Raw genomic sequence first — 13,711 nt, 5'->3', positions numbered from 1 at the left:
TAAAAGATAAAAGATAAATTAATATATGTCTTGAATAAAAAAGATATCTAGTCAAAATAATGATTTTCAGAAAGTCACAGGTAGATATAAAAGATAAATTAATATATGTCTTGAATAAAAAAGATATCTAGTCAAAATAATGATTTTCAGACCTGGAAAAGTCACAGAAATGAACAAAATCCTATAATGTTATGGACATTTTCAGAATATATTCTATACACATTTTATAATAATTATAGGTATTAATATAATGTAATTATGTAAATGGTTAACATATGACTAAGTCAAATGTAATTTTAACTATATAAATGTCCATCACTCTTTGGAATTTGTTAATTTTTGTGACTTTCCCAGGTCTGTAAAAATTTTAATTTATAGACCATGGAAACTATTTAACATAAAAAACCTAAGTATATAAAATAAATAAGAGTATATACAGAAGTTAAAATGTAAATTATTATCATTTCATAATTATGTGTGTGTAAAGTTTGAAATTGTAATTTTCAGATATGACAATATATTAAATGTATGAATTTTTTTTAAAATTTTGATTTATTGCCTATTACTTATTTTAAATTTAATTCAGTTATAGTATATCACTTATTTGAAAATTAAATAATTAAAAAATTGAGCAATTGCAAATGTTTTGCATAAAATTCTACTGGTGCTGATGTTTGGCTGTTTGTGTGCTTTCATGCTCATGCATTTCTTTATTTTTCCGTCTCTTTTTTTAGTCTCAGGTGGATTCACGACAGCTCATCAGGTTCCTGCTATATCTTCCGTGTTCCAGTCGGCCTACTCCCCTCCCACTCCAGACACCCCAGACTCGGTCTTCTCCACCCCACCGCAGATGCTTATAACTAAGACTTTGCCTCTCACTTCACACAGCACCCCTGCACTGATGGGTCTGCCCCCTACCCAACCGACTGCAAAGGTAAGGCAACTTCTTTCCTAATCACATCTGTTTATGCAAATCAGTTTTCATATGCAGCATAACCTAGTTGAAATGCCAACATGCAATTTAGCTTGTTTTTCCTCCATCTTTTCAATAGAAAAAGGGTGTCAAGCGCAAGGCAGACACGACCACCCCCACCACCACAGGCATGGCGCTCACTATGGGTGTAGGTGGGATGGGTCTCGGCATGGGCGGAGGTGACTCCCCACTCACCCTCTCCGCTTTGGTTGCCGACCCCACACAGAGCCTGTCCCTCGGCCTGGGCCTGGGCATGGGCCTTGGTGGAGGCCTGGTTGGAGACAAAGTACCGGCAAGACGAGGTGGCAGTGGCAGGCCCATCAAACCCCCACGGAAAGACTTGCCCGACTCCCAGAACCAACATCAGCCGGTGCGGCGCGGGAAGCTAAGCCAGCAGCTACGGTACTGTAGCACGATTCTCAAAGAGCTGCTGTCGAAGAAGCACGCGGCCTACGCCTGGCCCTTCTACAAGCCGGTGGATGCTTCCTCACTGGGACTGCACGACTATCATGATATAATCAAGTATCCCATGGATCTAAGCACAATTAAGGTGCGTATGAAGAGGTTTAGATGTGTTACATGATAATATGCAACCATGTGCATGATCAGACCTGATGATTTGCTCTATCTTGCAGAGGAAAATGGATCATCGGGAGTACAGGGATGCGTTGCAGTTTGCTGCAGACATCAGGCTAATGTTCTCAAACTGTTACAAGTACAATCCCCCAGATCACGATGTGGTGGCCATGGCTCGAAAATTACAGGTACAGATGCTTGCACTTAAATTAAAAGAATTTTCTCAAGTCATTTGCAGTTCCAAGTAAGTCATCACATCATATGAAGGGTTTTATTTTACTTCATTTAGTTTTCTAATTCATCATATTTATAATACACCTTAACACGGGTTGGGAATTGGAGGATTTGAGGATTTACAATTCTTGACATCTGGCAACTTAGCTTGTTACCAATGCAAGATAACAGAAATGTCTAAAAAAAAAAAAAAATTTTCAGGATAATTAACCAGCGGGCCAATGTGCTTTATTACGCTTAATTGAGAGAAGCAAAAATCTTGATCACAGTTGAAATATATGATTAACTGTGCAGCTCTACTTCCACTTCCCTTGATAACCCATTCAAATAGCTTATGTCCAAAGCTGGATATTAAAAATGTCTTTTCTCTGTTTCAGGATGTCTTTGAGTTCCGCTTCGCCAAGATGCCAGATGAGCCTTTGGAGTCCCTCCCACCTGCGTCCCTGGGCGGCGGCCTGGGCGGTCACTCCTCCTCTTCCTCCTCCTCTTCCTCGTCCTCGTCGGAGAGCGACGTGAGCAGCGAGAGCGAGAGCAGCCCGAGCTCTGACAGTGAGGAGGAGAGAGCGCATCGCCTGGCCCAGCTTCAGGAACAGGTGTGTACACAGGTAGCGACTCAACTTTTCCAGCAAAGTCTGCTAAACCGGAACTGACAGATTTGACGTAGTTGTACATTACTGACAGCTGCAGTGAAAGAACGCAGTGACACTCACTCACTCGCTTGTCTGCAGTTGAGGGCGGTGCACGAGCAGCTGGCTGCGCTGTCCTCTACACCCATCATCAAGCCCAAGAAGAAGAAAGACAAGAAGAAAAAGAAGAAGCTGGAAAAACACAAGCGGGCCAGGAGTATGATGGAGGACGAGGTACTCGTCCGGCCGCCAAAAACGCCAAAACTCTCCAAGACACCAAAGAGCAGGCGCAACAGCAAAGCAGCCAGCTCCACTCAGGGCAAGAAGGGCTCCAATAAGAAGAGCAGCAAGAGCAAGTACGTCTCAAATACTGATTATTTGCAACTCATTTGAACCTGAACATCAACAAAAACATGAACTTGTCCTCTTTTTTTTTTTTTCTTTAGATCCTCAAAGAAATCTCAAGCCCCCTCTTTTAACTCTCACCAAATGAGCCAAGGCGGTCTTACGCCACACTACGACTCTGAGGAGGAAGAGGAGACCAGCCCCATGAGTTATGATGAGAAGCGGCAGCTCAGTCTGGACATCAACAGGCTGCCGGGCGAGAAACTGGGCCGCGTCGTTCACATCATCCAATCGCGAGAGCCCTCGCTGCGTGACACCAACCCCGAGGAGATCGAGATTGACTTTGAGACGCTCAAGCCGTCCACGCTGCGTGAGCTGGAGCACTACGTCATGATGTGTTTACGCAAGAAACCACGGAAACCTGGCGGTAAGAGCATTTAGATAGGATTCAGACTAGGGTTGTCGATTTATTCATTTATTTATAGTAAATTATTTATTAATTGCATGGATTAGGGCTGCACTATTATGACAAAAATCATAATTGTCGATTATTCCCTTGAAATTGTAATTGCGATTATTAATTACGATTATCACAATTTACATTGAATGATGTTTATACCATTGTTTGATGCAACTGCATGCCGTATTTTTATATGAAAATAAACAAGCTGAAAACACTAACTGAAAAACCTTTAGTGCTTTTCTATAGTATTAAGCCTCAAATGTCAACTATACATCGGATTGGTTTCTTCTTTAAATTATACAAAAAGTAAAAATATGAATGGTATTATAATGTTATACTAAAACTAAAAAAATTGAAAAAACCTTAAGATAACATGTGGAAAGAAAAAAACGCATCTTGAGCACGCAGAATAACATAAGTGGACTTTGAACGATTAATTGCCGCTTTGAACGATTACGTAATTGTGGCATCCATAATTGTAATCACGATTAGAAATTCGATTAATTGTGCAGCCCTAGATTGACTACTTGATTAATTCTATTTATAATTTGGAGCAATTTAATTATGGAGGAAAAAATGCATTAAAATGTTAATTAATCAGATGTTTGAATGAATCTGACTTGAGTGACTTGCTGTGACCTGCTATTGGTTTGAGTTTCATTTTGAGAGTATCATATGTTTTTGTTTTTTAAATCAGTTCATATTTTAATATCCTTTTATTATCATTATTTATGCAATTTTGAAGTTTATTTCTAAATGTACTTTTTGTAATGTCTACTGAATGGTTTTCTCATCTAACACGATGACTTCATCTTTTTGGGGGTGGTTTCTCAGCTAAGATTGATATGTGATTAATTAGATTTATTAACTGGCACATTATGTTATTAATACGAATTAAAAAAATATAGAGCTTAACAGCCCTAATTCAGACCCTTTTTATAAATGTGCAATTGATTTGCTTAAAACGATACGAGTTTCCTTGGAAAAGGAAGGGTTGTTCTTGAGCAGCTTATAGGAATCTGATACTAGAAGCTAACCCATAATGCATTGCGTTGTCCCACCTTTCCTGGTTTTATTCAGCACATTTTACAGGTAGACAGTAATCTGCTCTTTACCCTTCCTGTGAACAAACACAATGCTGTTCTTTCATTCCTCCACTGATGTCAGAAAGAGTCATCGCTTAAGTGACTCATGTATCAATATAGGTGCAAGGTTAAATAATTACATGCTAAGAGGAAGAAAAAAGAAAAATACAGTACTGTTCAAACGTTTGGTGTTGATAGGATTTTTAAAATGTTTTTGAAAGAAACTCGTGCTCACCAAGGCTGCATCTATTTGATCAAAAGTACAGTAAAAACGGTAATATTGTGAAATATTATTGCAATTTAAAATAACTCTATTTAAAAATTCTCTATTTGAATATATTTTAAAATGTAATTTATTCCTGTGAATTTTCAGCATCATTACTCCAGTCTTCAGTGTCACATGATCCTTCAGAAATCATACTAATATGCTGATTTGATGATGTTTTTTGGAAATTCAGCATTCTCCAATGAATAAAAAGTTTATTTAAAAAACATATATATTCAAATAAAAATATCTGAAAGAGAAAAAGGCAATATAAAAGTCTTTACTATCACTTTTGGTCAATTTAATGTGTGCTTGCTGAATAAAATTATTATCTTATATTATCCTATTGATCCTAATCTTTTGAACAGTAGTGTAAATATTATATTTACCCAGCTCTCTAGATATGAGCGTATGCATTAGCCATTTTAATGTTTTTTTTATTTATTTTAATTTTAAATAATGTAGCTGTAACAAATGAGTACTGGACAAAATTGGGGGAAATTAAAACATTTAGCACATCATGAATAAACTAACATTTTTCACACAAGTGGGCACAATTGATGCTGATACACGAAGGACAGTCACTTATAAATATCCACTAGAATAATGGAACTGTTAGTTTGAAGGGTTTTTGGGATATTTCCCTACTGTCTTAATTAGGGCTGTGCAATTAATTGCGATTGTGCATGCCGTAGTTCACTGACAAGCTAGGCAATATCGCGTTCATAATCGCAGATGAATCGCATTCGATTATGAATGTGATATTGCCTAGCTTGTCAGTGAACTACGGCTCTGTGTAGTAAATGCCGCTCCCTCTGAAAGCAGGTGATGGTGATTTACTACTAATCACGGAACCGGCTTTACTGACGAGATGTGCTTAACAATCGCATGCAATTAATTGCACAGCCCTAGTCTTAATCCATTTTCAAGCCACTCGTATAGGTAGAGACTCTCTTGACTGATTATGACATAATGTGCATCTTATCTCATGCTGTAAAGACATTGTATGGTAAATTTGACTGAATGTGCTTCTTGTGTTTTCCAGTGGCTGTCAAAGGCGCTGCAGGAAAATCCCGTGAGGAGCTGACTCTGGAGAAGAAGAGAGAGCTGGAGAGACGACTGCAGGACGTCAGCGGCCAGCTCAACTCCGGCAAGAAACCACAGAAAACCAAAGGTAGGGGTCATTTAGATGTTTCTAAATGATTCAGGTTAATCGAGACACACTGAATAACACGTCTCTGTTTCTGTCTCAGTGGAGAAGCCCACTGGGGTGGAGGCTCATGCCATGGCGTCTCGTCTCAGCGCCAGCAGCTCCAGCTCCGACTCCTCCTCCTCATCCTCCTCTTCCTCCTCCTCTGACACCAGTGACTCAGACTGAAAGAATGGACATCAAATAAAACATGCACTCCATCTCAGAATAGAATAAAGTTCTGCTCTTAGTAACAGTAACTAATGAGGTGTTTAAAGAAGAGCAGTGTTTCTCTTTAGATGTGTAGAAGCAGGTCACAGAGAATTCTGAGAAATGCTGGACGGAGAAGGAACTGACGGAAAAAGCAGACCAGGGCATCGTCCTTTCTGTTAGTCCATCCTTCTTTACTTTGTGTATATACATGTACAAAGATATATAAATATCTATTTTTCTTTTATAAAGAAGAATTTTAAGCAATTCCCTGGTAGGGAAGAAAACTCAAATCTGACTTTTTCTTTTGTAAATATTTTGTTGCTTTTTTTCACTCTCTCTCTCTCTTTTCGTTTGACCTTTTAGTAGTTGGTCCTTAAGAAAACAAAAGGCTTGGAGTGGAAACTGCTGTCACTTTTGTTTGCATGAGTGAGTGTGTGATGTGTGCCATTGAATCCCGTGGTTTCCTATTTACACACTGCACATACATGGATGTGTTGGCGCTTGGTTGTGCATTTGAATGAAAAGAACAAAGCTCCACCTGTTCAAATGGCATCTGTTCACCCAGAAGTTATGAGAACAGGAAGTTACGTCACCAGTCTCTGTCCGATGGGCGAGATCTTGGCTTTAGTGGCGTGTTTAAACTTGAATCTGATAACTCTCCATCCAGCCTGCTTTATTCCCATGGTCAAATGAATGAGTTCAAATCTCCAGTGTTTTATATACAGACATGCAGAATCTTGCTCTTTGAATTCAGCTGGACCACATGAGCATTTATTTTTTTTGGATGCATAAATAATTTTTATGTTCATGTGGTTTCGGTCACGATTTCTAGAGCATAACAGAGTCTTAGATGCACTATGAGAGGTACACAGCTGCTTAATTAGGTGTTGATGTGAATACTGTTTGTAAATCTTGGTTTTTGAGTTTTAGTCTTGTTTTAGTGTGTTTATTATTATTCGCCCAGAGAGTTAATGCACAATTTATGGTTTTAACAAAGTGAAAAACCCTCATATTTAGAAATTAAATACTTGGAAATATAGTTTCAGTTTCATAACACAACAATAACAACCAAATTTGACGCTTGTATTTTTTTTCTTCTTCCAAAATGTGTACATATGTAACAGTTTCATGACCTCGCAGCTTGCATCTGTCAATATGACCTGATTTCTGTTTCCTGCATTTTTGTTTTTCTTTGTTTACTACTGTCCTCAGCTCTTCTCTTTAGTGTTGTGGCTGTTTTTTTCCACAGCTTGTTGTGTATTTTTAAGAAAACAGCAAAACATAACCATGAAATGAAACCTCAAGCTGTAAGCATCATCTCAACCGATGCTTCATGCGATCATTATTCTCATTTGGAAAATGTCACGTTAATAAAGAGGGTGAGATGTCCTTAAAACAAACTTGAGGCTCAGTGTGTTACTTCAGGTGCATGCTGTTTCATTAGCTCATTTCTATATGATTTTCAGTGGAATATTTATTGCATCTAGGCATATTATAGTTAGTTAAAACCATGAAAAAAAATTGCTACTTGAAATAAAATATATAAAAAAAACTTATTTCAGCTAATTGCCAAATTTCTCATTTTCACTTAGTTTATTTTGTACTAAATACTTGAAATTAATAAAACTACAGACATTAAAAAACTAATAAAAATCGCTATAATAGATACAAAACATTTTATATGAGTGTACGTAGGTATATATTAAAATATAAATGATAATTTATTAATGTATTAAACATCTGTAAAAATGCATTACACAGATCAGGATACTATCTTGAGCTACATCAGAAGGTGGCAGTAGTTGTTTTTGTACGCTGAATATCGTCGGTGAGTCAATTAATCCTGTTAGCATTAACATCTGTTAACATTCCCATTCATCTCTGCTCATTTAGCAGAAGCCCTATGGTTGTATGTTGTGCTGAGGTAAGTGTAGAAGTGTACATAAATGTATGCATAGATTGGTTTGTGTTATTTAGGTCAGACAGTAGTTCATTGGGTTGTCAAACTGAGCTAATAATTATTGTGTAATTTAGTTAATTCACACTTGATGCTCCTTAATTTTTATTTTAATTGTAATTAAACATTTTTTAGATGATAGTGGTGTGAAAAGATATTTTAGAACAAGCTCTTATAATTGAAATGTGTTTTAGTAAAGACAAAAAACTTGTTGAAAAAGTGTTTACAGTCGTACTTTTTCTTCCTGGTCTCATGCGTGATTGATACTAAATCATGAGGAAGTATCCATAAGCAGCGAAGCTTATGAATGCTTTCATTATTCAGACTGATATTCAAACGCTCTCCTCAAACAGCACCTGAAGAACAACACAGAGATGAGGACACTCGGACTTGGACTTGTCTTGGTGGGCTTTGCTTTGTGTTGTGTCTCGTCTAAAGGTGAGTTTAGTTCCGTGAAATTATATGAAGACAGGACTGACTTGTAGGACCAGTCTGGCCATTTTATGGTGACTAACCATATGATCAAATACATTTTTAGCTTCTTCTTATGGTTTGTTAAATGTGCATTCCTGTTTGAGCTTTCTAAAACCTCAATCCGGATAAATAAAATGACAAATTGCTGATTTCTGGTTTCTATGGTTCCGTGAAGAATCTTTAAAGGGGCCATGAAATGAGAAATCAAAATTCCCTTGATCTTTTGACATATAAGAGGTCATTGTACTATCAAAAACATCCTGTAAATTACAAAACGTACCCGTTAGTCTAAAAACAGCTAATATTGAAGCCAATCTGCCAAAACGACAGCTTGTGGAATGTGGCACTTTATGATGTAATAGTGTGGATAAGCACCGCCTCTGCAGAAGAAGATCAACGCCTGCTTCTACATCGCTGCCTGTTTAGCCCCGCCCACCCATTTACGCACATAGTGTAAATAACAAGAGAGGCAAACGCAGGTCTACTCTACGCAGAAACCAAACGATAAAGATGCTCCGAAGACAAGACGACTCTTTTAAACAGTCTTTGCATTGCCTTGCTTTTAATCCCAACGTTAGGAAAGAGTGAATTAACTTTATTTTTAGTGAAGTTCCAGACCGCGTCAGTAAGAACTCGGTCCTGTATTCACTTCATTTTACCACAGATTCGTTTACAAACAAGGCAAACAATTTGACGCGGGATTTTCAAAAAGATTGAAACTAAAAGGCGATGCTGTGCCAGCTATACTGGATCCGACAGCAATGCCACAACACACAAATGTGAGGAACTGTTTTCATTACGTGATCACTTTTGCTTTGTCTCTTCTTACAGCTCGTTTGAGATATACTGAGTATCTATGCGTTTCTAACCTAAATCACAGCAGTGTTCATCTGTGAAGGACGTAGGCTGTCAAACACACAACTATTAGCCAATCATAACAGTGGACGTTTACTTCCAAGTCTACATACAATCCACATGATGTAAAATTATGTAAAAAAATCTTGATAACATCATAAGTGGACCTCAGAGAACTGTACAAAATAAAAAACAGAGGCAGTTTATGTCCCCTTTAGCATTCATGGAACCTTTCCAATCCACAAAAGGTTCTTTACAGTGAAAGAAGATTCTTTAGATTATTAAAATGTTCTTTACACAAAGAAAAAAAGTGTTTATTTTAAGAACTGTTTACTGAAAGGTTCTTTGGGGGACCAGAAATGGTCTTCTGTGGCATATTAAACCCTCAAGAACGTATATTAACTGGCATATACTGACTTTATTTGAATAACTGTCTGTTCCCTTCAGATGTTTATGTGTTCCAGGACATCGATGAATGTGAGTTTAGCAAAGAGGATTTGTCTGACATGGTCTACACAGTGAAGCTGGTCTTCAACCAAAAGCTTCTGTGCAGTTATGACTCGAGGTTGGAGAAGTACGTTGGTTCCGATGAGCTTGGGATCAGAAATGCTGAGCATTACAACAATCAGAGCTGGAAGATGAAACAGCGGAAGGAGGAGTTGGAAACAATATGCAGAGCTAATGCCAGACTTTATATCAAAAGCGAAACGAGAAAGGGTAAGCAACCTCAACTCCACACATATTACCTGAGTTTATTAAGCCGGAGTACAAAACTGGAAATGAAAGCAGAGAGTCTGAATTGATTGAAGAGTTGCATCAGTTAAATTTGATGGATTTTTTCTCTTCTTGTCTTCTCACCAGTGCCGCCCGTTGTTACCGTACGCTCCAATAGTAAGGCTCGTTACGGTCAGCTGACCACGCTGGAGTGCCATGCGTACAATTTCTACCCCCAGGCCATCAACGTCACCTGGCTGCTGGACGGATCAGAGGTCACTGGAGACGTGGTCTCTACTGAATTCATGGATAACGGCGACTGGAGCTACCAGATGCACTCGTACCTGGAGCTGGTGCTGCACAGAGGAGTCCCAGTGAGCTGCCGAGTGGAGCACAGCGGTCTGAAGGAGCCTCTCGTCACTCTCTGGGGTGAGACACGCTTGTGATCTGTACTCACTGTTGATTAGATAACTGCTGGAACTCACCAGTGACAGGATGATTATGTGACAATCAATGCACATTTCACATCTGATTCTTGCAGAAGAACTGACCTGTAATCTTATTACTGTTAAATAAAAGTGTTAACTTTTTTTTGTATGTAGATAAAGCTGAAATAAAATAAAATATAAGTAGTACATGAAACAAGTTAAAAGTAAAACTGAAAGAAAAAGTTAAAAGGTAATATTTATAAAAACTAATAAAATGACAAAAGCCCATAACAAAATTACTAAAAATTTAAATAATTTAAAAATAAAAAATGTATTAAGTTAAAATTAACTGAAAATAAAAATAAAAGTGAATTAAAGCTTATAATATGCATAACTATATGAATATAAATAGTATAAAAATATTGTTAAAATTTTGTCCAAGGTTCATCAAATGTGGTCTGGTGCAAAACACTACTAATAATTAAAGTAAATTAAAATGGAAAATACAAAAAAAAAAAAAACTAGCTATTAATTATTATTAATAATAATATTAATAAAAAACATGTAAAATATTAATAATAATATTTCAGTATTTAAATAATATTAAAATACCTATAATACCTTTAATAGTATATAAATAATAGCAAAATAATAGGTGTTTTGTCCATGACTCATCAAATGTAGTGCTAAACAAAATGATTAAAAATTTAACTAAATTAAAATGGAAAAGACAAAAATAAAAACTAGCTAATTATTAATTATTAGTAATAATATAAATAAAAATTATTAAAATATGAATGAAAATATCACAGTATTTAAATAATATTAAAATACCACTGGAACAGTCAAGGCAATAACAAAATTACTAAAAATGTAACTAAAATAAAAAAAAACGGAGTGTCTATTTACACTAAGTGCAAATAGCCCACCTTGTTGGCAGAAGCTATTTAAACTAGCTCCACCCACAAACGTGTGATAGGGATGGTCAACACTATAAAAGACGGCTGGCAATCGTCAGCTTCAGTGGCGTAGATGGTAAAGTGCGTATCGTAGTGTTTTTGACGCGATTGACCCGGGTATCCGCCTTTTACCGAACTTTTTTTTCTCCCTTCAAATCTCATATCACATCGGAAAGGCATTTATTTTCAATAAAAATTACGGAAATAATCAAAAAGTTGAAAATAAAGTATCGGGTATGGTTAGGGTAGGTGTAGGGAGGGCTTTTTTGTCCCAATAAGGTGGCATCTATTTAATAATTTGAATTAAAATGATAATTTACACTCAATACGTTATTACTGCATACTGTTTTATAATGTACTACAATACCAAGGTGCAGATAATTGCCACTATTTGCAATAAGTAGTACAAACAGCAGAAAGTCCTGCTAATTTAACATAGTGTAAATAGAATCTATCGCTATTTGCACTGTGTAAATAGCATATATCGCTAAGAAAATATGCTATTTACACTTAGTGCAAATAGCCGCTGCCTAAAAAAACCCTGAAAATATAAAAAAATGAACACTAATTAAAAATAATGATAAAAAAAATTTGAAAAAACTATAATAGTATATAAATAATATTAAAATAACACTGGAATTGAGCAGGTATTTTGTCCACTGACAAGCAACGTAATATCGCGTTCATTATCGGCAATGAATTGCCTGCGATTATGAACGTGATTTTGCGTAGCTTGTCACACTGATCTACGGGTCTGTGTAGTAAATGCTGCTCCATCTGAAAGCATGTGCTGGAGATTTACTACTAATCACAGAAGCGGCTTTACTGACGAGATGCGCATGAAAATCACATTCGATTTTTTGTACAGCCCTACTTGGAAATGACAAGGTATTCTGTCCATTACCCAACAAATGTGGTCTAGTCCAAAGTTTCCATCACTTCCTCTTTTCCTTCTGCAAATACAAAGCCACATCTTTCAAATGCTCCTGTATATGTTTGTGTTCATGAAATAACACTTCTGCCATCATGCTGGAATTACTGTAGAAGTTTCCCGCTTGTTAAATGCATTTTAAATCATGATGTCCAGGTGTTTTTCTTGCATTGCTGGTGTATTGATTTGCATGTACTGTTAAAACAGGTTATTTATATCTGTCACTGGTTGATTGTCTTTCTCTCATCTTTTCTCACGCTCAGACTCGACCTCTCTCGATACCAGAATCACAAAGCTAGCTGTGGGTTGCTCTTTTTTCCTTATCGGCCTTGTTGTGGCTCTTTCTGCTGCATACTGGCACTACAAGAAACAGCACAGAGGTAAACCTCTACCACTATTGGTCCGAAAATAATAATAAAACTATGAAAATATGCAAACACTTTTCTTGTTTCTTCCCCAGGTTTTACCTCTCTTGCCCTCCATTGAGAGCTTTTATGATGTTAAGGGTTGAACCATTGAACATCCACTCTTCTTTTGCATGTGTGTGTGTGTATGTAAATCTTTTATTTCCTCCTGTTGTTGTATATTATTGCTCATTTTAATAAAGACTTAATGGCTTAACTTACCTGTGCATGATTGCCTCTGGCTCATTAACATATCAAAGACCACAGCTCTAAACAAAACATAGGGACAGACAGAAACAATATGCAAAATATATGCCTCAAAATTGCAACAAAATGTCAAAGAGGTTTATAAAATTGTGTGTCTGTGGAAACATGCATATATCTTCAGGGAGTCATTGATGGTTCATTTTTAATCTAATGGTGTTGAATGATATCAATGGAGATGGAAAAGCTGTAACAGCCTCGCAGGACTGTGGTTAATTGTTCTCTTCATTTCCCCAGACGTGTTTCAGAGCTCATTCACAGTCAGTGAGAAGTCAGTGCATTATCACTCCTCAGTTCAAGAGCTCTTTGTGTTAAAGCAGCACTATGTAACTTGTGGCGCTCTAGCGGTTAATAAACAGAACTGCACACATCCCGCGCAAGAACATTCCAACCGGATCTACTTCTCTAAGTGTATGTGTATTGCGATTCACGCAGGTATGTGTTACTCCGCAGCGGTGACGACCCGACCAGGCTACAATAGTCCAAATATAAGCACTTATTATAAGTGTACCGTAGTGATTCGGAATAAGACAAAAACGCAGTTTGGAAGATTAATTCATGATGTACTCGCTCATTATATACATTTAGCAAATGTTGAACACAGAAAAAGTTACATAGTGCTGCTTTAAAGCTCTTCACGACTCCCTGAAGAATTTCAGTAGAGCTATATTTGAGCTAAAAACCTTTTTAATTAACAAAACTCGAGTTTTTTTTTAGATGCAAGAAAGCAAGCAAAATATGTAGAAAAGGAGGCAC

General features: G+C 37.0%; 2 protein-coding genes across 4 annotated transcripts in view; both read left to right on the top strand.

Annotated features, from left to right (window-relative positions):
- Window positions 1-7,369, top strand: part of LOC107694105 (bromodomain-containing protein 2-like) — a 14,528-nt gene extending 7,159 nt beyond the window's left edge. For 2 of the 3 annotated variants that reach the window (XM_016493718.1, XM_016493700.1), the window contains 8 exons: window positions 735-934; window positions 1,053-1,523; window positions 1,609-1,737; window positions 2,161-2,388; window positions 2,512-2,765; window positions 2,856-3,181; window positions 5,613-5,741; window positions 5,821-7,369. In XM_016493718.1, the coding sequence (XP_016349204.1) occupies window positions 735-934; window positions 1,053-1,523; window positions 1,609-1,737; window positions 2,161-2,388; window positions 2,512-2,765; window positions 2,856-3,181; window positions 5,613-5,741; window positions 5,821-5,945 (1,862 nt within the window). In that variant the 3' untranslated portion in view covers window positions 5,946-7,369. The remainder of the gene's footprint in view (window positions 1-734; window positions 935-1,052; window positions 1,524-1,608; window positions 1,738-2,160; window positions 2,389-2,511; window positions 2,766-2,855; window positions 3,182-5,612; window positions 5,742-5,820) is intronic. The other variant, XM_016493709.1, reaches the window with a different exon arrangement.
- A 456-nt stretch (window positions 7,370-7,825) lies between these two features.
- Window positions 7,826-12,898, top strand: LOC107694187 (SLA class II histocompatibility antigen, DQ haplotype D beta chain-like). The gene is made up of 6 exons (XM_016493827.1): window positions 7,826-7,893; window positions 8,280-8,364; window positions 9,703-9,972; window positions 10,117-10,398; window positions 12,551-12,667; window positions 12,748-12,898. The coding sequence occupies exons 1-6, from the start codon at window positions 7,873-7,875 to the stop codon at window positions 12,771-12,773; spliced, it is 801 nt and encodes a 266-aa protein (XP_016349313.1). The 5' UTR covers window positions 7,826-7,872; the 3' UTR covers window positions 12,774-12,898.
- The last annotated feature ends 813 nt before the right edge of the window (window positions 12,899-13,711 follow it).

Source organism: Sinocyclocheilus anshuiensis, unplaced genomic scaffold (genome assembly GCF_001515605.1).
Source record: "Sinocyclocheilus anshuiensis isolate Anshui unplaced genomic scaffold, SAMN03320099.WGS_v1.1 scaffold1110, whole genome shotgun sequence".
In the NCBI taxonomy this organism is placed as follows: domain Eukaryota; kingdom Metazoa; phylum Chordata; class Actinopteri; order Cypriniformes; family Cyprinidae; genus Sinocyclocheilus; species Sinocyclocheilus anshuiensis.
Note: the sequence above shows the minus strand (reverse complement) of the source record. Positions and strands in the feature narration are given on the sequence as shown.